At 33.1% G+C, this 27,331-nt stretch overlaps 1 protein-coding gene and 1 pseudogene across 1 annotated transcript; both read left to right on the top strand.

Annotated features, from left to right (window-relative positions):
• Positions 1-14,457: 14,457 nt before the first annotated feature.
• LOC149162708 (transcription factor bHLH146-like) lies at positions 14,458-15,849 on the top strand. The gene is made up of 2 exons (XM_089435773.1): positions 14,458-14,670; positions 14,960-15,849. Exon 2 carries the CDS (start codon positions 15,004-15,006, stop codon positions 15,616-15,618), a length of 615 nt encoding a protein of 204 aa, XP_089291899.1. The 5' UTR covers positions 14,458-14,670; positions 14,960-15,003; the 3' UTR covers positions 15,619-15,849.
• A 3,658-nt stretch (positions 15,850-19,507) lies between these two features.
• Positions 19,508-20,309, top strand: LOC149162707 (CMP-sialic acid transporter 2 pseudogene; annotated as a pseudogene).
• The last annotated feature ends 7,022 nt before the right edge of the window (positions 20,310-27,331 follow it).

Genomic DNA, 27,331 nt, shown 5'->3' with positions numbered 1-27,331 from the left:
AGAAAAGACATTTTCCGTAAAAGAATAATACCTTCAATTTATCCTTTTTATGCAATTTCCTTCATCGAATTATCAAAATAGAAGGATTTAAGGTTCAAATGGACGATGAAAAGGTAAAAAGTAAGGTGGACAAGATTACCAAAAATTGTTCCCAACAAATGACACATTTATCTACATCTTTGTGTTTGAATTTTGTACATTCCCAACCAAGTTTGGAAGTGGGATCCTTTTAACCATTGAATTGGATTGGGTACTCTGCAAAGTGCTAGCTCTAAGATTTCCTAACAAGAGTGAATTGAGAAGGGATGATCCTAAAAGAGAAGCACTTAGAGGTGAATGCAGGGGATATCTAATAGGTGAGCTATCAAGACCATAAAAAAATCTTAATAATGGCAGGAGTCCCTATAAGCATCGATAATGGTGGTGTATAGGAGGATTCCTATTTTATTCAAATTGTAATGGAATGTGTATTGAGTGGTAGTATTTGCAAACATGGTTTAACAATATGGGACTACTCAAGGAAAATAAGAACAAATAAAATGCATTAACATGTTAAAATGGTGGGAAAAAATGTCTAACTTGTTTTGATAGTAAGGACTTTTATGCAACGTGGGTATGAAAAAAAAAATAGTCCTAAATATCTAGCATACTTCCTCTCAAATTGTAACTTGATTTTTCAAAAGTTTTAGGGGCATGAATCCACTATAATAAAGTAGTGAAGGTTGGAAGGAGGGTTATGAATTCTTGTAATTTATTGTTTTACCCATTAATATATGAAATAAATGCATTTAATAAATGTTTTTGAATTAAAAAGAAAAGACATTTTCCATAAAAGAATAATACCTTCAATCTATCCTTTTTATGCAATTTCCTTCATCAAATTATCAAAATAGAAGGATTTAAGGTTCAAATGGAGGATGAAAAGGTAAAACGTAAGGTGGACAAGATTACCAAAAATTGTTCCCAACAAATGACACATTTATCTACATCTTTGTGTTTGAATTTCGTACATTCCCAACCAAGTTTGGATGTGGGATCCTTTTAACCATTGAATTGGATTGGGTACTCCGCAAAGTACTAGCTCTAAGATTTCCTAACAAGGGTGAATTGAGAAGTGATGATCCTAAAACAGAAGCACTGAGAGGCGAATGCAGGGGATATCTAATAGGTGAGCTATCAAGACCATAAAAAAATCTTAATAATGGCAGGAGTCCCTATAAGCATCGATAATGGTGATGTATAGGAGGATTCCTATTTTTATTCAAATTGTAATGGAATGTGTATTGAGTGGGAGTATTTGCAAACATGGTTTAATAATATGGGACTACTCAAGGAAAATAAGAACAAATAAAATGCTTTAACATGTTAAAATGGTGGGAAAAAATGTCTAACTTGTTTTGATAGTAAGGACTTTTATGCAACGTGGGTATGAAAAAAAAAAATAGTCCTAAATATCTAGCATACTTCCTCTCAAATTGTAACTTGATTTTTCAAAGGTTTTAGGGGCATGAATCCACTATAATAAAGTAGTGAAGGTTGGAAGGAGGGTTATGAATTCTTGTAATTTATTGTTTTACCCATTAATATATGAAATAAATGCATTTAATAAATGTTTATGAATTAAAAAGAAAAAACATTTTCCATAAAAGAATAATACCTTCAATTTATCCTTTTTATGCAATTTCCTTCATCAAATTACCAAAATAGAAGGATTTAAGGTTCAAATGGAGGATGAAAAGGTAAAAAGTAAGGTGGACAAGATTACCAAAAATTGTTCCCAACAAATGACACATTTATCTACATCTTTGTGTTTGAATTTTGTACATTCCCAACCAAGTTTGGATGTGGGATCCTTTTAACCATTGAATTGGATTGGGTACTCTGCAAAGTACTAGCTCTAAGATTTCCTAACAAGGGTGAATTGAGAAGGGATGATCCTAAAAGAGAGGCGAATGCAGGGGATATCTAATAGGTGAGCTATCAAGACCATAAAAAATATTAATAATGCCAGGAGTCCCTATAAGCATCGTTAATGGTGGTGTATAGGAGGATTCCTATTTTATTCAAATTGTAATGGAATGTGTATTGAGTGGGAGTATTTGCAAACATGGTTTAACAATATGGGACTACTCAAGGAAAATAAGAACAAATAAAATGCATTAACATGTTAAAATGGTGGGAAAAAAACATGTCTAACCTTTTTTTATAGTAAGGACTTTTATGCAATGTGGGTATGAAAAACAAAAATAGTCCTAAATCTCTAGCATACTTCCTATCAAATTGTAACTTGATTTTTCAAAAGTTTTAGGGGCATGAATCCACTATAATAAAGTAGTGAACGTTGGAAGGAGGGTTATGAATTCTTGTAATTTATTGTTTTACCCATTAATATATGAAATAAATGCATTTAATAAATGTTCATGAATTAAAAAGAAAAGACATTTTCCATAAAAGAATAATACCTTCAATTTATCCTTTTTGTGCAATTTCCTTCATCAAATTATCAAAATAGAAGGATTTAAGGTTCAAATGGAGGATGAAAAGGTAAAAAGTAAGGTGGACAAGATTACCAAAAATTGTTCCCAACAAATGACACATTTATCTACATCTTTGTGTTTGAATTTTGTACATTCCCAACCAAGTTTGGATGTGGGATCCTTTTAACCATTGAATTGGATTGGGTACTCTGCAAAGTACTAGCTCTAAGATTTCCTAACAAGGGTGAATTGAGAAGTGATGATCCTAAAAGAGAAGCACTCAGAGGCGAATGCAGGGGATATCTAATAGGTGACCTATCAAGACCATAAAAAATCTTAATAATGGCAGGAGTCCCTATAAGCATCGATCATGGTGACCTGTATAGGAGGATTCCTATTTTATTCAAATTGTAATGGAATGTGTATTGAGTGGGAGTATTTGCAAACATGGTTTAACAATATGGGACTACTCAAGGAAAATAAGAACAAATAAAATGCTTTAACATGTTAAAATGGTGGGAAAAAATGTCTAACTTGTTTTGATAGTAAGGACTTTTATGCAACGTGGGTATGAAAAAAAAAATAGTCCTAAATATCTAGCATACTTCCTCTCAAATTGTAACTTGATTTTTCAAAAGTTTTAGGGACATGAATCCACTATAATAAAGTAGTGAAGGTTGGAAGGAGGGTTATGAATTCTTGTAATTTATTGTTTTACCCATTAATATATGAAATAAATGCACTTAATAAATGTTTATGAATTAAAAAGAAAAGACATTTTCCATAAAAGAATAATACCTTCAATTTATCCTTTTTATGCAATTTCCTTCATCAAATTATCAAAATAGAAGGATTTCAGGTGCAAATGGAGGATGAAAAGGTAAAACGTAAGGTGGAAAAGATTACCAAAAATTACTCCCAACAAATGACAAATTTATCTACATCTTTGTGTTTGAATTTTGTACATTCCCAACCAAGTTTGGATGTGGGATCCTTTTAACCATTGAATTGGATTGGGTACTCTGCAAAGTACTAGCTCTAAGATTTCCTAACAAGGGTGAATTGAGAAGGGATGATCCTAAAAGAGAAGAAATCAGAGGCGAATGCAGGGGATATCTAATAGGTGAGCTATCAAGACCATAAAAAAATCTTAAAAATGGCAGGAGTCCCTACAAGCATCGATAATGGTGGTGTATAGGAGGATTCCTATTTTATCCAAATTGTAATGGAATGTGTATTGAGTGGGAGTATTTGCAAACATGGTTTAACAATATGGGACTACTAAAGGAAAATAAGAACAAATAAAATGCATTAACATGTTAAAATGGTGGGAAAAAATGTCTACCTTGTTTTGATATTAAGGACTTTTATGCAACGTGGGTATGAAAAAAAAAAAATAGTCCTAAATATCTAGCATACTTCATCTCAAATTGTAACTTGATTTTTCAAAAGTTTTAGGGGCATGAATCCACTATAATAAAGTAGTGAAGGTTGGAAGGAGGGTTATGATAAAATATATTTGGGGCACATTTTGAAGTGGTTCGAAACATTTCCCAACAACCATTCAAAATTTCCTCCAAGTTCAATTGCATCCCATGATCACCACCTTAGATAGATTCTCTATGATGTGGTTAGTAGCCTACTTATGTCAAAGTGGGTAGAGGGATTATAGGATATTAATAATGCAATCATTTTCCATGGAAATCACAAGATTTAGGTTAATTAACAAGGTTCCATATGAATAACCAGATCTTCCCCACCAACTCTTCATGGTTTTCCCTTTACCTTTCCTTTTGGGCACACCAATTATGAAATATCTAAAGCTCCCTAATAATACAACTTCTATGTTTCAAATGTAGAATGAGAGAGGGGGGTCATTTGGATGCCTACCCCGAAAGTCCTAACCAAAAAAAAAATTGTGATTTCCTGATGGAGGATTTTAGTTGGTTAACTTAGAGTTTCATTTAATATTTTGTAATTGATTTGGTGGTACAACTATGTTGGCTTTAGGTGTGATTATGTGATTCAAAGTGCACAATCACACAAGTGTAAGAATTGCAGTATCACTCAATGGTCCTTACAATTTCCTTAACTAAAAAATGTGAGAGAGAAACAAAGCACCAAAATGAAATGATGAAAACATAAATATAATCCTAAAAGATGTAGATATGATGTATCTAAACTTCCTTAAAAACCTATTTTAATGTTTGAAATGCAAATTGAAATAAAAGTATTGAATTTTTAAGTTGATTTTGCAAAAAACAAAATTTGAATATTTGCACATTTTGGGTACTTCAAATTTGGCCTGTTATCTATGTAATTTGCAAAAGCATCAATGAAACAAAACTACACATGCACAAATTTGGGACAATGCTTATTTTTAATTAACCATAACGATTTTGTCATTTGTTGGGAAGGGAAATGATGAAATTTTTACAAAAAAAATTTGATCCACGAAGATCACTTTATGGTTTCAAAGTGGAGAGCATACTCTAGTTCTAAAAAGTTTTGTTGGATCCCAATGTTGGTTTGATGTAATAGAAATTAAACTTAATATACAAAATTACATACTCACGCGATGAAGCAATAATGAGTAATATATGCTATGGATCCTGTATAAAGTGCAAAAAAAAAAAGTAAATTTGAAGTTGTAGAATTATAAAGCTGAATTTTGAAAATTTGCATCGGGGGCATGTATACAACCCATGTAATATAGCATGACTATTTCTTCTAAATCCGTGCAAGTTTTCCGATGAACCAAATTTTAGAATCTGCATATAAACAAAGAAGAAAAATAGTTTTGAATCAATTTGGACACTTGCAAAACAAATGTGATTAGCAAAGAGAACCCAAAAGCTTATTAAATGGTGAATTATGTGAATTTACCTAGTGGAGCCAATAGTATATTCAAACAGTGTTACTAAGATGCACCAAATAATCTTTCACTAAGTAATGGAAAGGATGAACAGTACTCATGGTTAGAATGAGAGGGATAAAGAAATTAGTAAGCTATAAACTTACATCATAAAACAAAATTAAAGAAATCAATTATATTTAAAAAAAAAAGAAGAAAAAGTATGCCTTTATTACTAATGGTTGAAAAAAGGCCATTTTGAGACATCGAGAATAAGTGGCTAGCAATGATGTTGTTCTCTTTCTCCTCAAGAGCATCCCTGTCGATCTTCTCTCTCTCTCTCTCTCTCTCTCTCTCTCTCTCTCTCTCTCTCTCTCTCTCTCTCTCTCTCTCAAGATAATGGATCTTAAAAATTAATTCACCAACATAACATTTCCTATTAACTCTAGCTATTTTCTTCTTAAATTCATATCGCTAACCTCTTTATATAGTGGAGATCGGGTACCAAGAATGGTACAGGTTCATGCACCAAGGACCAATCGATTTTGATCATAAAGTCTTGATTTCACTTAATAAAACTCATGTTTTATTGTGGTTTTTGGTCTCCATAGCCACACTAAATTGAATAATTTTCAAAATCCTACTAAATTGTTATAGATGGCTTTTTGTAAGACAAGAATGGTCACTTTTATGTACTTTTTCTAACTTGCATGACTATCAAGGGATATTTCACACAATTATGAAACCCACACGAGTCTATAAAAGCTAATGTTCCATGGTTTATTATCAATCCATTTGATGGATTACATTAATACCATGGTGCAATTCCTTCACAATGATGAATTTGATGATCACTTGTATGGTTGTGAGAGATTTTAAAGTGATAACAAAGATCCTTTCAACAAGTTATCATGTGGCTTAATCAAAGTTGAAAATAAAAATTTCTAGGAATAGGAAGTTGATGTGTCATTTCAACTATTTAATCTACATTTTTAACAAACTACCAATAGTAATAAGGGAATTTGTAGGCCACTAGATTAGCATGTCATAGGTGAAAATTTCAAATCATTGATGAGTGTGTAAGACATGCAATAATGGAAATCAAATCATTGGGATGAAATTGAGGATTTAATGTGTCTCAAATTGCAAAAACAAAAATGAGACACAAAAAAGAAGATGTTGTCATTGGGATAAAAATTAGGAACCAAGGTAAACACGTATACACAAAAGGCGATGCAAGAACAATAGCATGCAGTATGAGATGTTACAACCCTAAAATAGGGTCAATTAATATAGAAAATGAGATATTACATTATAATTTTACATATTGGAGCTATACACTTAATCATAGAATTCACATATTCTTACTCATTGGAAATATTTTGTAGATTGTTTGTATAAAGAGAGAATCATTGTTCACCATGGATGGTCTCAAAATCCTATTCTTCCTTTAATGCATGAACAAATTTCTTTATTTCTAGTCCTCCAACCTTCTATTATCATGCCCTTCTTCACAAGATTCAATTTTTTCCATCTCTTGGGTTCTTGTTTTCATCAAGAAATTGTAATTCTTCATTGGAATTCCAACCAAAAAATTGTTTATTTCATCTTCTTATGTTCAAAATGAAACCTTTGTCCTTTGATCTTCAATTTGATTATCAAGGGAACATTAACTTCAAACTTTACAAATATTTAAATTACTTTTATAAATTTTTGGAGAGGGTAGATCCACTTTCGATGGTAGAAACTCATGTAGAAGGTGATCATAACCACAAAATGTGCACACGCATCCATTGTGAATGGTAACCCATATATCCATGTTTTATCAGGTCACATATTGAGAAAAAGACACAAGTATAATATTACAAGCCCATCTTCAAATAATAATAATAGATCTTTCATATCAAAGAAGAAAAAAAGATAAGAGAAATCCATCTACAAAGTATGTACATGAGGAGGAAAATGAGAATCCTAATATGTGTAATGTGAAAAAGAAAATATGAGACACGTAGGAGTAAACAATATTAAACTTACACAATAGAAAGCATGCAACCCAATATACCCCTTCACCACCACAAATGTTGATTATTTGTGGAATACACAGGTCTCAAGATGCAATCCATTAAGACCAACCAAATTAAAATTTATTCAAATGGAATTTGTTATATTTCTAAGTAAACAAGAAAGTTTGCAAACATGATTAGTAACAAGCTCATGCAAAAATGTATGCTTTTATTAATGTATAGTTGATTGATACACTATCATTGGTGAGGTAGTTGTGTTATTGTTACAATGTAACTACTTTATTATCTAATTATTCTTTTAATATTCACTTATAAATTGTGAATTTATTACATAAAATAATCCTTATATCGTAACAAAAATATATCTAAATCGGATTCCTAGCCAAATATCTATAGAAAAAAACGTTTTGATCAAATTTCACTATTATTCTTTATTTAGATACTCAAAGGCTATCTCTATGCATTACGCACTAAGTTAATGATTGACTTCGTGACCTTTTGATCCTATATGTTGGATGGGAACAATATGGTATCTAATGGACATGATGGAAAAGAGTACTAAACCAATCATTGGATTAGTGCATGGTGCATAAAGACAATGGATACTCCAATGGGTCATTGAATTTTTGTTTCCATGTTTTGAAAACCACACGACAATATTATGAAACAAGGCTTTTGCATCGTATTATTTCCACATGTTAGGAAAATGACCTTTGGTAAACACGACCTTTGATTTCATACTTCCACATCCCCTTTTCATCTTTGGTGTCCCCTTTCACAAATCTTTACATTCTATTTTTCTCGTCACATGTATCCCTTTTTTCATCCTAATGTTCCCATAGCATCCTTAGATGTGTCCTAGTTTCAATTTTGCACCCTCTTTTACATTATTTTATGCATCCAATTTTGAGTCTAATGTACACATTGTTAGAATCTCATTTTCATCTAACATTGTTCTTCTCACCTTGAGCTCTCTAATGAAAAATAATGTGCTCTAATGAGAAATAATATGTCCTAATCCAAGTGTTTATATATGGAATTATAGACCAAGAAGTTCATCCTTTCTTTTACAACTAGGTACATCCGACTCTTAGCATTCTAGTTTCTAGTTTCTTCACTTTCTTGTCTATATGTTTCTGCAGTATTCTGTAGTAAATAGCGGTGTTGAGCTTTTGGGAAGGAATTGGTGAATACATGGTGGTAGTTCTATACATCTCTTCCTAAATTTTTCTGCCATTTTGTACATGTCTCACTTATGGTGCATTTGTTAAATACAATGATTATGGTGCATTACTTCTATGTATTGTTTATCATGTGTGTCACTTATATTGTGTTTGTTATATGCATCATTTATTATGCATGAGAGCCTTCCCTATATGTGTTTCTTATGGTATATTATTTAACTATAACTATATCACTTAATTGGGTCATTGTTCACCATGGATGGTCTCAAATCCTCTTCTTCCTTTAATGCATGAACAAATTTCTTTATTTTCAGTCCTCCAACCTTCTATTATCGTGCCCTTCTTCACAAGATTCAATTTTTTCCATCTCTTGGGTTCTTGTTTTCATCAAGAAATTGTAATTCTTCATTGGAATTCCAACCAAAAAATTGTTTATTTCATCTTCTTATGTTCAAAATGAAACCTATGTCCTTTGATCTTCAATTTGATTATCAAGGGAACATTAACTTCAAACTTTACAAATATTTAAATTACTTTTATAAATTTTTGGAGAGGGTAGATCCATTTTCGATGGTAGAAACTCATGTAGAAGGTGATCCTAACCACAAAATGTGCACACGCACCCATTGTGAATGGTAACCCATATATCCATGTTTTATCAAGTTACATATTGAGAAAAAGACACAAGGATAATATTACAAGCCCATCTTCAAATAATAATAATAGATCTTTCATATCAAAGAAGAAAAAAAGATAAGAGAAATCCATCTAGAAAGTATGTACATGAGGAGGAAAATGAGAATCCTAATATGTGTAATGTGAAAAAGAAAATATGAGACACGTTGGAGTAAACAATATTAAACTTACATAATAGAAAGCATGCAACCCAATATACCCCTTCACCACCACAAATGTTGATTATTTGTGGAATACACAGGTCTCAAGATGCAATCCATTAAGACCAACCAAATTAAAATTAATTCAAATGGAATTTGTTATATTTCTAAGTAAACAAGAAAGTTTGCAAACATGATTAGTAACAAGCTCATGCAAAAATGTATGCTTTTATTAATGTATAGTTGATTGATACACTATTATTGGTGAGGTAGTTGTGTTATTGTTACAATGTAACTACTTTATTATCTAATTATTCTTTTAATATTCACTTATAAATTGTGAATTTATTACATAAAATAATCCTTATACCCTAACAAAAATATATCTAAATCAGATTCCTAGCCAAATATCTATATAAAAAAAATGTTTCGATCAAATTTCACTATTATTCTTTATTTAGATACTCAAAGGCTATCTCTATGCATTACGCACTAAGTTAATGATTGACTTCGCGACCTTTCCATCCTATATGTTGGATGGGAACAATATGGTATCTAATGGACATGATGGAAAAGAGCACTAAGCCAATCATTGGATTAGTGCATGGTGCATAAAGACAATGGATACTCCAATGGGTCATTGAATTTTTGTTTCCATGTTTTGAAAACCACACGACAATATTATGAAACAAGGCTTTTGCATCGTATTATTTCCACATGGTAGGAAAATGACCTTTGGTAAACACGACCTTTTATTTCATACTTACACATCCCCTTTTCATCTTTGGTCTCCCCTTTCACATATCTTTACATTCTATTTTTCTCGTCATGTGTATCCCTTTTTTCATCCTAATGTTCCCATAACATCCTTAGATGTGTCCTAGTTTCAATTTTGCACCCTCTTTTACATTATTTTATGCATCCAATTTTGCGTCTAACGTACACATTGTTAGAATCTCATTTTCATCTAACATTGTTCTTCTCACCTTGAGCTCTCTAATGAAAAATAATGTGCTCTAATGAGAAATAATATGTCCTAATCCAAGTCTTTATATATGGAATTATAGACCAAGAAGTTCATACTTTCTTTTACAACTAGGTACATCCGACTCTTAGCATTCTAGTTTCTAGTTTCTTCACTTTCTTGTCTATATGTTTCTGCAGTATTCTGTAGTAAATAGCGGTGTTGAGCTTTTGGGAAGGAATTGGTGAATACATGGTGGTAGTTCTATACATCTCTTCCTAGATTTTTCTACCATTTTGTACATGTCTCACTTATGGTGCATTTGTTAAATACAATGATTATGGTGCATTACTTCTATGTATTGTTTATCATGTGTGTCACTTATATTGTGTTTGTTATATGCATCATTTATTATGCATGAGAGCCTTCCCTATATGTGTTTCTTATGGTATATTATTTAACTATAACTATATCACTTAATTGGGTCATATATGGTATATCACTATGTGTGTTACTTATGTGCATTGTTTATGTATATCTTATGTATGCAATTGTCTGGGTGTCACTTATGGTGTAATATTATTATTTATACATATCACTTAAATGCATTAATTAAAAATGTCATATAATTATGTCACTAATAATTGGTTATTTGTATTGCTTTAAAAAATCAATATTTAAATATGTTAGCTTATGACGAATGAATATCTAATCCATATCCAATATAACTCACATACTAAACTCTTCATGCAATGCACTCATAAGAGAAAAAAAAAATTGTACATATATATTTGTGATCTATATTGAGGATGGACCACATTAGTTTATTAAACGTCACGAAATCATAATTATGTGATTAATCCAGAAAACATCTATCTACATATATACATAATTGATCAAAATATTTTCACCCAATACTTAAAATTCAAAATTCAATGTCATAAATATCTTTCAAAATTCAAAATCATAATTAATATGTGATTTCCACTCCATAATAAAAAGTCTATCCCAATATTGCACTAAAATTAGTAAATGAGAAATGAAAAGTCCAAATCCCTAAACCCTAATTTTACAAATTGAAATTAGTAAATGAGAAATGAAAAGTCCAAATCCCTAAAGCCTAATTTTACAAATTGAAATCAATTCGAAGGAGAAAAAACATGGATATTGCTTCTAGAGGAACCACGTAGGGCCAACCATTTGATGCTTCAACCACATACTAACTTCTTATGTGGTACAAATTTACTTCAAATTATATTATTTTGTTAGTTAGCATGGGTCTTAACTTCATTCTTACGTATATATTCTGAACAACCCCACAATGTAGGATCCCCTTTTGTCCTCTGTGGCCACGCGTGAACACTAACTAATATTTAGATTGAAGTATATTATATTAACAGATTTTATATAAAAGATTTTGTAAATTCGAGGGGCGCACATGATATTCATTTAGTTTCGTAATCTCAGGGTTTTGGTTGACGCGAGCAGAAATGTGGACGTGTAACCAAAACGATGCGCACGTATCAATGATTTTAAAGCACCCTTAATTCACACGTAACTTGGTCGGCCTCACTTTCCGAGCATCTCCTCTCGGATAGGCTCCGCCTAGGCGGGGAAGGAAGTAATTAAGTGTGAAATAAATTCAATTGAATGCATGACGAATAAAAACGGCGTTTTTATTGTGAGGTTCATCACAGTGTTAATAGGGTGGAGATTTGGTTTAACACCGTCACTCTTCTGTTTAAAGGTAGTGGCCGTTTGTCTTTTACACGGTAAGGTGTAAATACTAGTGATTAGAGTTTATATATAGAAGGGAAAATTATTTATTTAAATGGAGGTTTTTGTGAATAGAGTTATTTAGACATATGATTTCTTCATTTATCACATAAATAGAGGAACTATCTTTGAGTATGTAAATTTGTATAGTTGTTTATAATGTTTTGATTATTTTTGGAGACAAGTACGTAGGAAATAATTAATGTTTTTGTTGCACACTTTACCCATTTATCAAATACATAAGAAGTAAAATATTTCAAATTTATACATTGAACATTTAATTTTGTATCGTTGAATACTTTACAATGTAATTTCTTAGTTAATTATTTCAGCATGTAATTTTTTATAGTTGTTTATAGTTTTGATTTTTTTTGGAGATGTAAGTGAATAAGATATGCTTAATGTTTTTGATGCACACTTCGCTCATCATCACAAACACAAGAAGCCAAAAATCCCAAATGTAACATTGAACAAACAAAGGCACATCCCTTATACTTGTGATAATGGCACCACCAAAACTGCTATCACTAAACACTCTCATGATTCAAACAAATTTATTTTCTTTGACCAAAGCAAAAGATTATCTGCTTTGACCAAAGCAAAGCCACCTTGGTGCATTATTCCATTACCATCATCTAATAATCTATTGAAATTGAAAAACATCCTACTAACTTCAATTGCAACAATGACTATAAACTCAACCAATCCTGAATCATCTACTATTCATCTTTTCATTAGATTTTGTCCCTTCCCCTCCCTTTCTTTGCATTCTTTTTCTTTTTGCCTCTACTCTTTTCCCTATTCTCTTCTTTTTCCTTTTTGTTCTTTTCTCTATTCTTTCTTTGATTGTTGACCCACTTTCTTAGATTCATGCTCTCCATTTTTATTTTTTATTAAAAAACATAAATTTATATTATTCTAAATCTTTTTTATTAATTAAAATTTTAACATTGTTTATCAAAAATCCTCATTTTTATAAAATTTCTATTCTTTTTATTATTAATTTATTTTAATCCTTACCTATCTTATAATTTTTAAGATATTAATATTTTTTATTTTATAATTTTTTGGACTTTATTTATTATTATTTTTTTATTTTCACATATTTCTTCTCAAATTCATTTTCTCGGCTTCATCCTTTAATTAATTAATTATTAACTCAACACTTAATATTATCATTTAACGACTCTTTTGCTTGTGTTTTTTAAATTTAATCCTGAGATTGTCTTTTTACATCTATTCTCAATGTCTTTTGTCAATAGTGATAGGTGGAGTGTCCACCGGAGTACTCAATTATAAGTATTTAAATTAGAGTATTATTTTTCTTTAAATTGTTAATTTAGAAAAATCTACTTAAAGATCTACTACCGTTATAAACCCACGACAACTCGAAACTAATTGTTCACTAAATCACTAGAGCTAAGATCTTTTGAGCTTTTAAGTAAAACATGATAATTAGTACTGTAAAACATGATAATTAGTATTGGTTAATAAATTTTTTAAATAGTTTTATTCTGTTCAAATATTATAAGATTCTATTCATATTAAAAAATGTTAATAGTTTTTTGTGTTTATTTTAGTGTTAAAAATCATCATAATTTAATTACTAAATTAAATTAGTGAGTAATATTACTATCAACCAATGTAAGCTAATTCTATCATCCTTATTAAAAAAAACATATCAGTTAAAATTATCTACTAAATTTATAAAAAAAAAAACTTTCCTCTTACCATTTTCTCTCCTCCCAAATACATTGGAATCTTCTACTATTAACAAATTTCCTTTCCTCATAAAATGATTTTTTAAACCAATATTAACAATTTTAAGCTATACTCCAATATCCTATTATTTGTAACCTAAACTTTTAGAACAAGTTCTTGTTAAATTTATATAAAATAAGAAATCTCCTACCAAATACATTGGAATCTTCTACTATTAACATATTTCCTTTCCTCTGGAAAAATGATTTTTTAAACCAATATTAACAATTTTAAGCTATACTCCAATATCCTATTATTTGTAACCTAAACTTTTAGAACACGTTCTTGCCAAATTTATATAAAATAAGAAAAAAAAAATCATTTTACGCTATAATTGACTTCTCCCCATTGGTCAAAAAAAACAAAACATTTTACGCTATGATTTTTTACTCGCTTTCGACATTTTTTAAGAATCTGGGGTTGTCGTATTAGGCGATGATGAAAGGGTGGCCGAATAACCCCGCTGTACAATCGGACAAGTGAGAATTTTCCGCATAGATGTACGTAGTTTGACATTCATGTGCATGCATTTAATTTGACCAATGGGTTTTCATTGAAACGGTGTCCCGTTTGCACATGGCCATATGACATTTCCAGTTGGATGACCAACACAGAACTAATTCCATGTGCGCCCATGTGCTGGGCTCCATTCCAGTACCTCTCTCTCGTCTGTATTGCCAGCAACCGCCCCAGCTCTAGTATTGCTGCCTTATTATTTAGCCATCTTAGCTGAAGGTCATGCCCCTATTGTCTGTACAGTGGGAGCAATCCCCATGCCATTTCCAGTTTTCAAGGTTAGTGTGCTGTTGAGATTTTTCTTTTTCTTTGTTTAATCAGATTCTGTATAAAAATTGCTGTGAGTGTTGGTCTGTCCCTCTGTATAAATTTCAATATATTATAAAAGGTTAAGATACTTCCTTCTCTTTGTTAAAATATGTTACATAAATCTAAAATATATAGAATATCAATTCATTTTTTTTAAAGGATTTTAGCCAGAATAATTTCGTGAACAATTTGTTTTCTCCATTACCCAGTTTACTGCATCTAAAATTTTAGCTAAATTAAATATTTTTTATTTTGCAGTGAAGCCCACAAAAAGAAAATTACCTAAATCAACGGATCAGTTAATGGATTCAAAAGGAATATTAAATCAACTTCCTTCTATTAATGAATTGCCCATGGCAAAATTATTCAGTCCAGTCCATAGATTCGTTCAGCAATATGTTTCTCATCTGTTACCTGCACTGAAGAGAATTCAAGCAGAATCTGCAGGGCAATCTGATTCGACACCTGAAAATGTTACAAGGTTTGAAGTCGGCATGGCTCTTGCACTGTCGGCCGAGGATTTTGCTTGGAGCCGTGCCCTTAAATGCAATTTATTGGAGAAGAGTACAGATCCCTCAGTCCAGCATACAACACAGCTTTTGAGGAAACGAGGGCGGGTGAGTAAGCCAAAAAAGGATAAGTCTACAAGATGGAAGCCCAGAGTTTTTGGTAGAAGCTACATTGGAAAGATTCTACACAAACAGAAGCTAAAAAGGAAAATTGAAGAGAAGAGAGCCTTGAAATATCGTATGAAAATCCTTAGGAAGCTAACCCCCGGAGGAAATGGTATGGAAACAAAGGTTCTATTTGAACAGTTGGGTAATTATATCGCCTGTCTGCAAACACAGGTGCGAATTCTTCACTATTTAGCTGAGAACTCGGGTATAACAATTCCTACTTGCAGTGGAGTATCGTGAGAATTAGTTTTATTCGCCATTCATATATTTTCTCTACTTTATAGAGAGTAGATCTATTCTAAAGGATAATTCCTCTTTGAAGCAATAATAATTATGCTCAAAGCTAGCAATAATAATTATGTTAAAGGCATTTTTTTGGAATGTGGGTAGAATGTATTGGTGAGACTATTTGCAAATTGATTGCAAACACTTAAATTTTCGAAGCTCGAATTGGTGATGGACTTGCTTTCATATTAATTGTATCTTCTTACACTCCCTGTTTATGGGTAGAATAATTTTCTTTTTATGCTGAATGACTATGCATACAAAGATTGGCATTATGAAGATAGGCATCTTCATATAAAAATTGGCTGACATTATCATGATAGGCACCATACATTATTTTTTCTTTTAATCTAAATTTATAGCCATAAATAATGGTATATTTTTAGTTTACTTTATACATTTACCTAATGCAATTATAAATATACCATACAAATTATCAAACAAAAAACCTTATGAAACAATTCTTAAAATAAAAAAAATGATACTCATCTATGAACTATATTTTATTAATATGATTATGCTGATGAATACAATTTAATGGTATCCATGATTATGTTGTTATCTACCCCTGTAAAACGATGGTCCAAGTTATTTCTATTTAATGATATATCTATATGTATCTGTGTTTTCAACTATGTAACATGACTATGTTGTTATCTACGCCTGTAAAACGATGGTGCAAGTTATTTCTCTTTAAATAGATTCTGTGAATAATGATATATCTATATGTATCTGTGTTTTCAACTATGCAACATTTATGTGCTTCAACTTTAAGTGCACTAAACGATTTGGAATACAACTAACAACTATTTACTGGTTGCTTTTTCTTCCTAGATAAAACTGCCAAGCATGTAAATCATATTCTTTCAAAACCTTAAAGCATTTTAACGGTATTTAATCTCCACTTTGAGCTTTTCATCTGATTTATATTAAAGTACGATATCGCACACACCACCAGGGTGAAGTCCATGTTCTGAAAAAACAAAACTGAACTAAACTGGATCTTACTAACTTCACAGTATTTTCACTGATTGATTTTTAATTGAAATTCTAATATTTCTCCCTGTTAAGTACAATCTAAAAGAAAATCAAAACCAACCAGCACTGAATTGAAGCAAAACTGAACTTACCAACTTTACAGCATTTAGAAAATTAACTTTGAATGACTATTCTTACTGGGTTGTTCTAACCTACAACAGACCAAATCAATCTTACAAGTATTAAACTAATTAAAACTTGGAAATCACGAACTGTACGATATTTGACTGATTCAATCACCTAGTAAGAGATGTACTCTTCAACAACCAAATTGACAAAACACTCCATGTTATGGAAAGTCATCTCCAATCATTTCGTGCATTTTCAAACAAGTTAATAAATTTTCTGATCTTGCACTTTAAATTTACAAGGCTTTTTAAAGTTTTAATAACTAGGATTGACAGCCCACGATCTAATACTAACGTGAAAAGGTTAAAAAAAAAAAAAAAACACTTCATAAGCATGCTAAAACTACAACGTGCTGATCTACTTAGAAGTTAACTTCATCACCACATCATTTACTTTTACCCAGCATTTACCTTTCTTCTAGGTACCCTTTTTCTTATACCATTAGGGTTTGAATGGTGTTTACTTCATAACCACATCATTCTTTTTCACGAGGTCTACGACCCTTTTACTTTTACAGAGCATTTACCTTTCTTTTAAGTAGCTTTCTTTTTTATACCATTAGGGTTTGAATGATGTTTGGCAACTTTATATTTATTGAAAATTCAGTAAGTAAAGTCAACTCTTGACTTTGTTCTATGTTGAATTTGCGGATGTATAGAATATATAACAAAAAAGAATGATTATTGAATTATTATTTAAAAAATGTAAGATGTAAAATATCATTTTGTAGGGATAATCTGAAAAATAAAGATAAATGTTTATAGGTGTTTAGGTATTTCAAGAGGGAAATATCTTTTGAGGTTAGTTACAATATAATAATAAAAATTCATAAAATAGTAGTTTACTAATTTTATAAATGGTTTTTTTTTAAAGTAAAATTTTGACAATTTGTGGTTTCATCACTAATGAGTGTCAACTATTTAGTAAGCTTTATTTAATAGAAAATATTATTTTACATTGAATAACTATCCACTAGCTACCTAATATCTTTTATTAAAAGAAGATCAAAACATACATTAATTGATGGCTAACAATGTAAGGCCCCAACATGCCCTCTCTCTTCAACAACAACATTATACAAAAGGCTTGATGTGTGGAAATTGCTATGATGAGAATGTTGGATCATAAGTGGCTTTGTTTGACTACATATCCTTCCACTATATTAAGACTTCCCAAGTTGTGCAACGTTGCAATTTGCATCTTTTGTGGTCAATGTTACCACCATTGCAACAAAGTGGAACTCTTTACATCACGTTCTAAAAGGTCGGTATAGATTGGGAAATCTAGCCCCATGACCTTTTCAAAATGGACACATGAATTCTATGTGAATTTTGGAGTTGGATGGAATAACCAAGGAAAAAATAGCTAATTTAACGCATTGGCGTATCGAGTAGGGTTTATAGATTTTTCGTGTTAGCTTTTGGGAGCCTTGTGTTTGAGAAAGCCTTTGTCTTTGAGAAAGGCCTACTTATAGGTTTGGAGATGAAATAAAACATTATCCCATTATTTAAAATAATTAATGTTTATAAATATGTTGATAAGCTCATTACTTCATTTTATTTTAAGCCAAAACTAGATTGTCCTTGAGCACACAAAGAATGATTGCTTTGGTATTAAGTGTTGCATGTGTTAGGAATAAAATCACACAACAATAAAATAAAAATGAATGTGGAAGTAAAAATTAAAATAAAACAATACAAAGCAAACACCAATATACGCGGTTCACCCAATTTGGGATATGTTAGGGTCAATTGTTTTCATTTGTCGAATATCTTTCAAGTTCTTTAATTTCTACTTTGAAACTTACAATCATTGTCATTGTCATAAGTTCGAAATTCACTGTCCAACATCGCCATGAGTTTAGTCATCAAGTGGTCTAGTTAAAACATGAAACAATATCGGGTCATTGGGAGTCATGATTACAAATTTTTGAACAGTCAAGTCATGGGGTATGTGTCCGATATGTGTCTTTCAGAAAATTCTCTTGAGTTCATTACGGTCGAAGTTCTGCTGCTCAAGCAAAATGGTCTTTTCATAATATCCTATTTCTTTTCCCCTTTCTAATCTACCCTTGTTTCCCTAATTCCATAACCTATATCTCCCAATCTCCCATTGTTCATTCATAAATCCCTTTCCCTATCCCCTATTCATTAGTCATATGACTTTTATTTTCCCCATCCCATCCTAAACCTATTCCCTCAAAAGACCATGATTACATATTATACATGACATAACCCATATATTCCCCCCACTATCTAAGCAATGTATCTACCCAAGCGTTCTAATTATTCCCATGCACAAATCATCATATCACCCTTATCACATCATGCTACATGACAAAATAGGTGCCAATTCAAATCAAACAAAATGATCGTCATATCTCTTGCACAGTGTCTGCATTGCTGAGTTCAAGCTAGTTAATTATCATGGTTGAAGAATAAGGATTGATTTGCAACTAAGCCAATGATCGAGGATAGAGTTATAGCCATCACAAAGTCATTTGTTGTGGACTGGTGCTACGCAGTCATTGCTGCACACATCGCTACATAGTTGCTGTGCAACATCCTTCTAAAGCTATACAGCTTTGAAACGACTTGGTTTTCAATTTCTAGAGAGTAAGGATGAGGGTGCAACAGATATTGAAGATCCACGCCCTAGATCTGGCTTCGAACGTGTCATGAATAATCCAAAAACCGTCATTCAGAAAGGATCAGAGTGGAAGCGTAGGTTGCTTGTGACAATTGCATTAACAATGCTTACAAATTCATAAGGAATACTAAGTGCATGGTCAAAACGAGTTGGAAAGTATGAATACAATGTCACTTCAACAAAAAATTTGGTGGACTCTAAAGTGTGCATTATCGTTCATTGCTTTGCTTCGAACATGGGAAAGATAATGCATCACAGAGGATAACAAGTAATATTGAAAGGCATGTTTGACTGATTGAGTACCACAAGGGATGAGGTCAAGGTCTATCCCATTCCAACGACATTATATCTTGTTAAAAATCTATGTTGATGCGCCGAGCTACCAGATCTTGAAGAAATTTAACATTATCAGTACAGGTGTACTGTATCGAATTATATTAAACAGAAAATTAACGGAGAATCAATGGTCAACTTATATTCTCTCTTTTGTTGGATGCACAACTACACAATTGAATTCATCATCTGATCATGTTTGGCAGACTCTCATACAGGGTTGGTTCATGGCTATTATCATGGCACTACTCAGTGGATTTGCTGGAGTTTACACTGAGATGATCATTAAAAAGTGACCTTTGAGAAACATCAATGTGCAAAATTTCTGGTTGTATATCTTTGGCATGATTTTCAATGTTGGGGCTATTCTCACACAAGATTATCATGAAATTATGAACAAGGGATTTTTCCACGGTTATTCAGCCATCACTATATGCATGATTATCAACCATGCACTTAGTGGAATCGTAGTATCTATGGTGATGGATGTCATATGATGAGCTGATCTTGGTAAAGGTTTGTAGGGTTGTGTAATTTTCCAACAGTCTTTGAAGGTGTCAGTACACCCTTGTCCTCACTGTGTAGCGTGTCTGTGGAACACACCCTATTTTCATTGTTGTCCAAAAAACAAAGTCTTCTATTGTTGTTGTATTCCGCGTAGCTCTCCACGATGGTCCAAGAGAGCTTGCCCTGTGTACATAGGTGGATGGCTCCCACGACAAGCAAAATGGCAATGTTTGTATTAATGAAAATAAAACTCACTGATCAGCTCTACGAAAGAGAGTTTGGCTCTGCAAAACACTTTACATTGTTCATCAACATTACACATTAAATATAATACATGGTTTTAGGGAAGTTAGAACAACATCCTAAGAAATAGAAACTAATTCCTATCCTGAGGCTACGTGAACCAACTCTACCTATTCTAGGATATTCTCCATTATCTTCAACACTCCCCCTTAATGGAGAATGGGTTCACATATATGCCTAACATCTCCCTAAACATTTGAAATTTTACTTTTCCAAGGGGCTTAGTGAAAATGTCTGCAACATTATCACATGTATTACAATATTCTAGATGAATTTCTTTAGATTGCACTTTCTCCCTTACAAAATGGAATTGAGTATCAATATGTTTCGTGTTTTTGTGAAACACCGGATTGTTGGCCAGCTTGATTGAACTTTGATTGTCACATCTGATTGTTTTTGCAACTATCTGTTCTTCCCCAACATCCTGGAGAAGTCTCCACAACCAACCTGCCTCACATGTTGCTGCACACATGGCTTGATACTCTGCTTCTGCTGAGGACAAGGAGACTGTGTTCTGCTTCTTGCTGCTCCAAGTGATCACCCCGGATGACTGAATGCATAACCTGTTATAGATCTGCGATCGTCTACATTCCTAATCTAAATCTGCAAATCCTGCCAATCTAACATCAGAAGAGTCAGTGTAAATAATTCCATAATCTATAGTACCTTGTAGATACCTCAAAACATTCTTCGCTGCATTCTAGTGGCTTTCAAGTGGCTTAGACATAAATTGGCTTAACACGCTGACTGCATAAGCCAAATTAGGTCTAGTGGTGGTTAGGTAGATTAAACTCCCAACCAGCGATCTGTAAAGTGTTGCATCTGTCGCTTTTGAGCCATCCTCACACTGCAATTTGATGTTCTACTGCAATGGTACCGGTGCAGACTTGCACTGATCCATTCTAAACTTCTTTAACATACCTTTGACATACTTTGTTTGAGACATAAATGTTTGACCTGAATCTCTCTAGATTTGATGCGTCATCTCAAACATTTGTGACATCTGCTGTTTGATTTCATCAATTAGATATATATAACATCACTTATAATTATCAAATCATCTACATATAATGAAATCAACACTACGCACCCTTGTTCATCTTTCATGGTGTAAATATTAGGGTAATTCTTACTTCTATGATAGCGAGCTTGTAAAAAAAATGAATCAATTTTCTCATACCATGACCTGGGAGTTTGTTTTAGTCCATAGAGTGCTTTCTTCAACCTATAGACTAAATGTTCTTTTCCCTTCTGGACAAACCCTTCCGGTTGCTCTAAATAAACCTCTTCTTTTAGTGTCCCATTTAGAAATGCAGACTTTACATCTAGTTGGTGCATCATCCAATGTTTCTTAGTAGCTAAAGCAATTGACATTCTGATGGTGTTCAATTTAGCTACAGGGGCGAAGGTTTCTTCATAATCTATCCCTTGTTTTTGTGTATACCCCTTTGCAACCAACCTAGCTTTCAGTTTTTCTATAGTTCCATCTGCATTGATTTTCAGTTTATATAACCATTTGCAACCTATAACTTGTTTTCCTTTAGGGAGTTCTACCAATTCCCAAGCGTTGTTTCTGATTATTGAATCATATTCTTGTTCCATGGCTATTTTCCATTCATTACTTCATTTGCTTCTTTATAACTAGACGGTTCAACCACATTTATCATACTAGTTATAAAAGCATTTTCCCTATATCTTGTAGGCATTTGAGCTTTCCTGCCTAATCTCCTGAGTGGTGGAGTGGTGGTTCCAAACCTTATTTCTTCATGTTGCTGCTGCTGTTGTTGTTGTTGCTGCTGCTGTTGCTGATGTTGTTGTTGCTGCTATTGTTCATCCTCTGCCTTTGTTTGCTGCTGATCCTGATTGTTCTCTACATCCTCTTCTTCGAAGTACGGAATGTCCCATCCATCATAGTGCTCATCAGTTTCTTCACTATCCTGCTCATGGAATTTAACATCTCTACTAACAAAGATCTTGTGAGTAGAGACATTAAATAATATGTATGTTTTATATGACGAACAATACCCTATAAAAGTGCATATGATGGCTTTTGAGTCTAATTTCTTTCTATCTTCCTTGGGTATGTGGGAAAATGCTTTACATCCAAATATTCTTAAGTGTTTTACTGCAAGCTTATATCCATACAAAGCTTCAAAATGAGTTTTAAACTCAAGACTTCTTGTAGGACTCCTATTTTTTAAATAAACCGCAGTACTCACTACTTCAACCCAAAAACCATTTGAAAGATTCTTGCCTTTCAGCATACTTCTCGCACATTCCACCACAGTTTTGTTCTTCCTTTCTGTTACTCCATTCTGTTGTGGAGTATGGGGTATTGTAAACTACTACAAAATTCCATGATCTTTACAATATCTGATTAGCTCATCTTTCCTATATTCTCCCCCTTGATCAGAATGAAGAATTTTTGTCTGTTTCCCTGTTTGTCTTTCAATCATATTTTTAAACTGCTTAAAGTATTCGAATGTATGACTCTTCTTACTTAAGAAATACACCCAAGAAAACTTCGTACAGTCATCAATAAACAGTGGGAAATACACTGCACCTCCTAATGATTTTGTTTGCATGGGACCACAAAGGTCTCTGTGCACTAACTCTAGTATATCCCTCTATTTCTTTTCTACTCTAACATGGAATTCTTCTCTATGAATTTTTCCTAAAGTACAGGCATCAAAATCATTATGTACTTACTTTAGCATAGGAAGATCTCTTACCATTTCTTTCCTCTGTAGTAACAAAAAATCATTGTAATTGATGTGGCCGAATCTCTGGTGCCAAAGCTCCTATGTAGTTAGGCTCGCTGCTGTCAATGCTTGAACTGGTGCAGGTCTCACATCCAACTTGTACAGTCCTCCTGTTCGGATTCCTGTAGCAATTGTCTTCATTCCATCTAGCAGATCCTTAATGTAACAGTTAGATTTTAAAAATTCAACTTTTAAATCTTGATCTGTAATCATAGATATAAAAATCAAGTTCTTTGTTATGCCAGGCACATACATTACATTATAAATTTGTTTGATATTACCATAAGGTAGAATAACAGAAACTTTCCCACATCCTTTGATTTGATGACTTCTATCATCACCTAGGTAAATTTGTGCGCCTTCGTTGATCTCTTTAAAATCCTCCAACCAGTGCTTGTTCCCTGTCATGTGTGTTGACGCTTCCAAGTCTACATACCAAATGTCTGCATCAACATTTTCATCATGATCTGCCATGAACAATCTCAAATTCTACACTTGATCACCATTCGCGAGATGACCTGCATGTCTCTTTGGCTTTTGTTGTTCTTCATGATACTTCTTTTTCCTACACTCCCTAGCAATATGACCCAATTTTCCGCAACAAAAACATTTAGTTTCAGAGTAGTTTTTATTCGGGTGCATACCTTGGGTCAAATTTGACCGTTTATGTGAACTTGCTCCGTTTTGCTGTTGTGGTCCTCCTTTCCCTTTGTAGAAGTTTTTTCTCGCCACCAATGCAAGATCGACACTCTGGGGCTTCAGAGTCGATCTCCTCTCTTCTCCCTGCATCAGTATACCTGTCAGCTCTTCAAAATGTGGGATCTTTTCTCTGGCATTAATCCCAATGATGAACATCTGATAATCATGACTAACACCATTCATTGTAATGGTCACAAGATCTGTATCGTCCATTGTATGACCAATATCTGATAATTTGGTTTTCAGATCCTTGATCCTTGCTACGAATGAAGCAATCGTTTCATTCTCCTCCATCTTCATGGATAGGATCTTACTCTTGAGGAACAAAAGATGATTTGAATTTTTTATCTCATACAATTCCTTTAGAATTCCCCAGATCTCGTTAGTTGACTTACCTTCTCTGATGTGCAGTATAATGCTGTCTTTCACTGACATCTTTAACATTGTCCTTGCTTTGCATTCTCGTTTCTTCCAATCTGGGATCGATGCTGATCCAGCCGCTGGCCTTGGCTCATCTCCATTCACAATCATCCAAGCACTCTACGCTTTTAGCAGAGTCTGCATCTTAAACTTCCAGTTTGCATAATTGGAACCATCGAGCTTGTTATGCTTGTTCATGCATGCTTCAAATATGTTGTTATTCATCTTGGCGATTTAGAAAAAAAAATTGACTTGTAAAAGATGTTAAATTTACCCCAGATCTATGACAGAGATAGATCATTGTTGTTTGATCTCACATCACATGCGCAGATCACCGTGGATTTCTTCTCAGCCTCTAGACAATCTCTTGTTGTTAGTTACAGCCTTGTTCTTAGCTTCCCCACTCAGTGTCTCTGATAGCTACAGCCTTGTTCTTGGCACCCTTTTCAATTTCTTTGATTTACATGATCGTTGCAGATATATGCCCAATATCAGAGACCGTCACAGAAATACACCAATTTTCTAAGACTAGTCGCAGATATATGCCCAATATTCGAGACGGTTGCAGAAATACACCAATTTTCTGAGATGTCGCAACCGTACACTGAAAAACTATGACGATTGGAAAATAAAAACTCTGAGAGGCTATCCACTCAAAACCTGCAACGATTTCAATTCAAAGAACCACCCACCAGCCAGCGTACAGGTTCCTCAGCCCTAACGCTCTAATACCATGATAAAAATGGCAATGTTTGTATTAATGAAAATAAAACCCACTGGTCAGCTCTACGAAAGAGAGTTTGAACCAGGAGAGTCTCGCTCTGCAGAACGCTCTACATTGTTCATCAACATTACACATTAAATAGAATATATGGTTTTAGGGAAGTTAGAACAACATCCTAAGAAATAGAAACTAATTCCTATCCTAAGGCTATGTGAACCAACTCTACCTATTCTAGGATATTCTCCATTATCTTCAACACTTTGAAGGTGTTAGTACACCCTTGTCCTCACTGTGCAACGTGTCTATGAAACACACCCTATTGTCATTGCTGTCCAAAAAACAAAGTCTTCTATTGCTGTTGTATTCCGCGTAGCTCGCCACAATGGTCCAAGAGAGCTTGCCCTATGTACATAGGTAGACGGCTCCCACGGCAAGCAAAAAGGGAGGGGAAATTGTACGAGTAGAGCCAAAATGTCTAGCCCTTGTCAACTCTAATGCAACAATTAGGGTAGCATTTAAAAACTCAAGTAGTAACCCCTTCCGTGAGAAAATCCAAGCAGTAGTTCACCATGTGCAGTTGGCCAGTTTGTTTGCCTTGAACCTCAAGGAGGGAAAAGTAAAGCTAGGAGACTTGGAGATGGTTATTTCAGAGAGATTTATTGTTGATGCCACACATATCCCTACAGATGGAGAGAAATGGTTCAAGTGAGATGATTTAAATGTTTCATTTTTCAAAGGGTTTTTTAAGCCATAATTTAAGAATAAATTTGATACAACTTTCCCTAGCACATACCTTCAGAATCAACATCCTCATCAGCCTACTACCAGATGGAGTACACGTGAGCATGCCTAGCTAGATTGGCTACACCATCATTTCAGTTGTTGTCATACATATTTGTGCTTTTTCTATTTTGTAATTAGTCTAAAAATGAGATGATGATAATTATGGATAAGTTAGATAGGACTGGATGAGCAAATTCAAAGATATAGATAAGTTTATGGTTTCAAGTTCAGCTTGTTAGTTTGATGTATAAGTTTTGTTTTTAGTCTTTATCCCAAAAAGGTAAAGATGTTTCTAAGCTTGATGGATAAGGATGTGTTGTATCTAGTCATGATGATCATATTCTAAAACTTGTATTTAATCTAAAATAAATATGAAGAATGGGTTCGATTTTGGGAAAAGAGGACTGTGCATATGTGTTGTGCAAGTTGGTGTCTTTGATCTCAGAGATTCTTGTGGTATATTTCTTTCAAGTTTGTTTTCCTTTGTGTTATCTAAATATCCATTTCTGAAGCTTTTATCTTGAATTCATTTTGAGATGCTCAGGGTAATTGTGGAATCATGCATGATGGAATTCTTCATTGCTCTGTCATGGTTCTTCTAGTATTTTGTCATTAGTTTATGTTGTAGATTTCATTATAATATGCTCTGCTACTTGTGATAAGATATAATTATGTCTCTTTCCATTCCTCACTATACTTAAACTCCTGTCAGCTTGGAACATATGCCTACCTTGCCTCTATTTTTCTAAAGACTCATGCATGCCCTGATATTAAGATTATGTTACTAGCTTCATACCTCAATAGTCTTTTCCTGAAACTCTCAACCATTTCATTAAGTTTTATATCATCTTTTCCAGATCTGGTCTCTGTGAGCTTTAGTGTGTTTATCATCACAGTTTAATAGTGAGGGAGCCTCGTCCAGTTGGAAAGGACCAATTTCCAACCCAAAGTGGTTTGTGGTTACCGCTGTAAACCTCTCTCATCCTAGAGGTTAAATTATAGGGAGCTAACATAATGGCACCGTTACCGGGGACCAAACGAAAGTTTTGATTATCCCTCGAAAAGATTATCAAAGTTGCAAATCTGGTTATTGATGGTGAACAACAAACAGACAGAGAAAGGTTGAACCATTCATTGGTGACTTTGAAATTCAAAGAATCCAGAAGATGAAACGTTCAAAATGACTTCATTGGTTAAATATCAATAGTTTTCAGATTTACCGGTGATTGTTTTCAAAATGGATTCTGCAAGAATGAATGCCATGTATGCTCCTATGGATAGATATTATATTCGTGGTTTTCTGAATCTTATGCCTCCTATT

The sequence above is a fragment of the Pinus tabuliformis genome, chromosome 5_2 (assembly GCF_031772625.1).
Source record: "Pinus tabuliformis cultivar Carrire ecotype Pingquan chromosome 5_2, CPIR1, whole genome shotgun sequence".
Lineage (NCBI taxonomy): Eukaryota > Viridiplantae > Streptophyta > Pinopsida > Pinales > Pinaceae > Pinus > Pinus tabuliformis.
The sequence above is the reverse complement of the archived record's forward strand: the minus strand, read 5'-3'. Positions and strand labels throughout refer to the sequence as shown.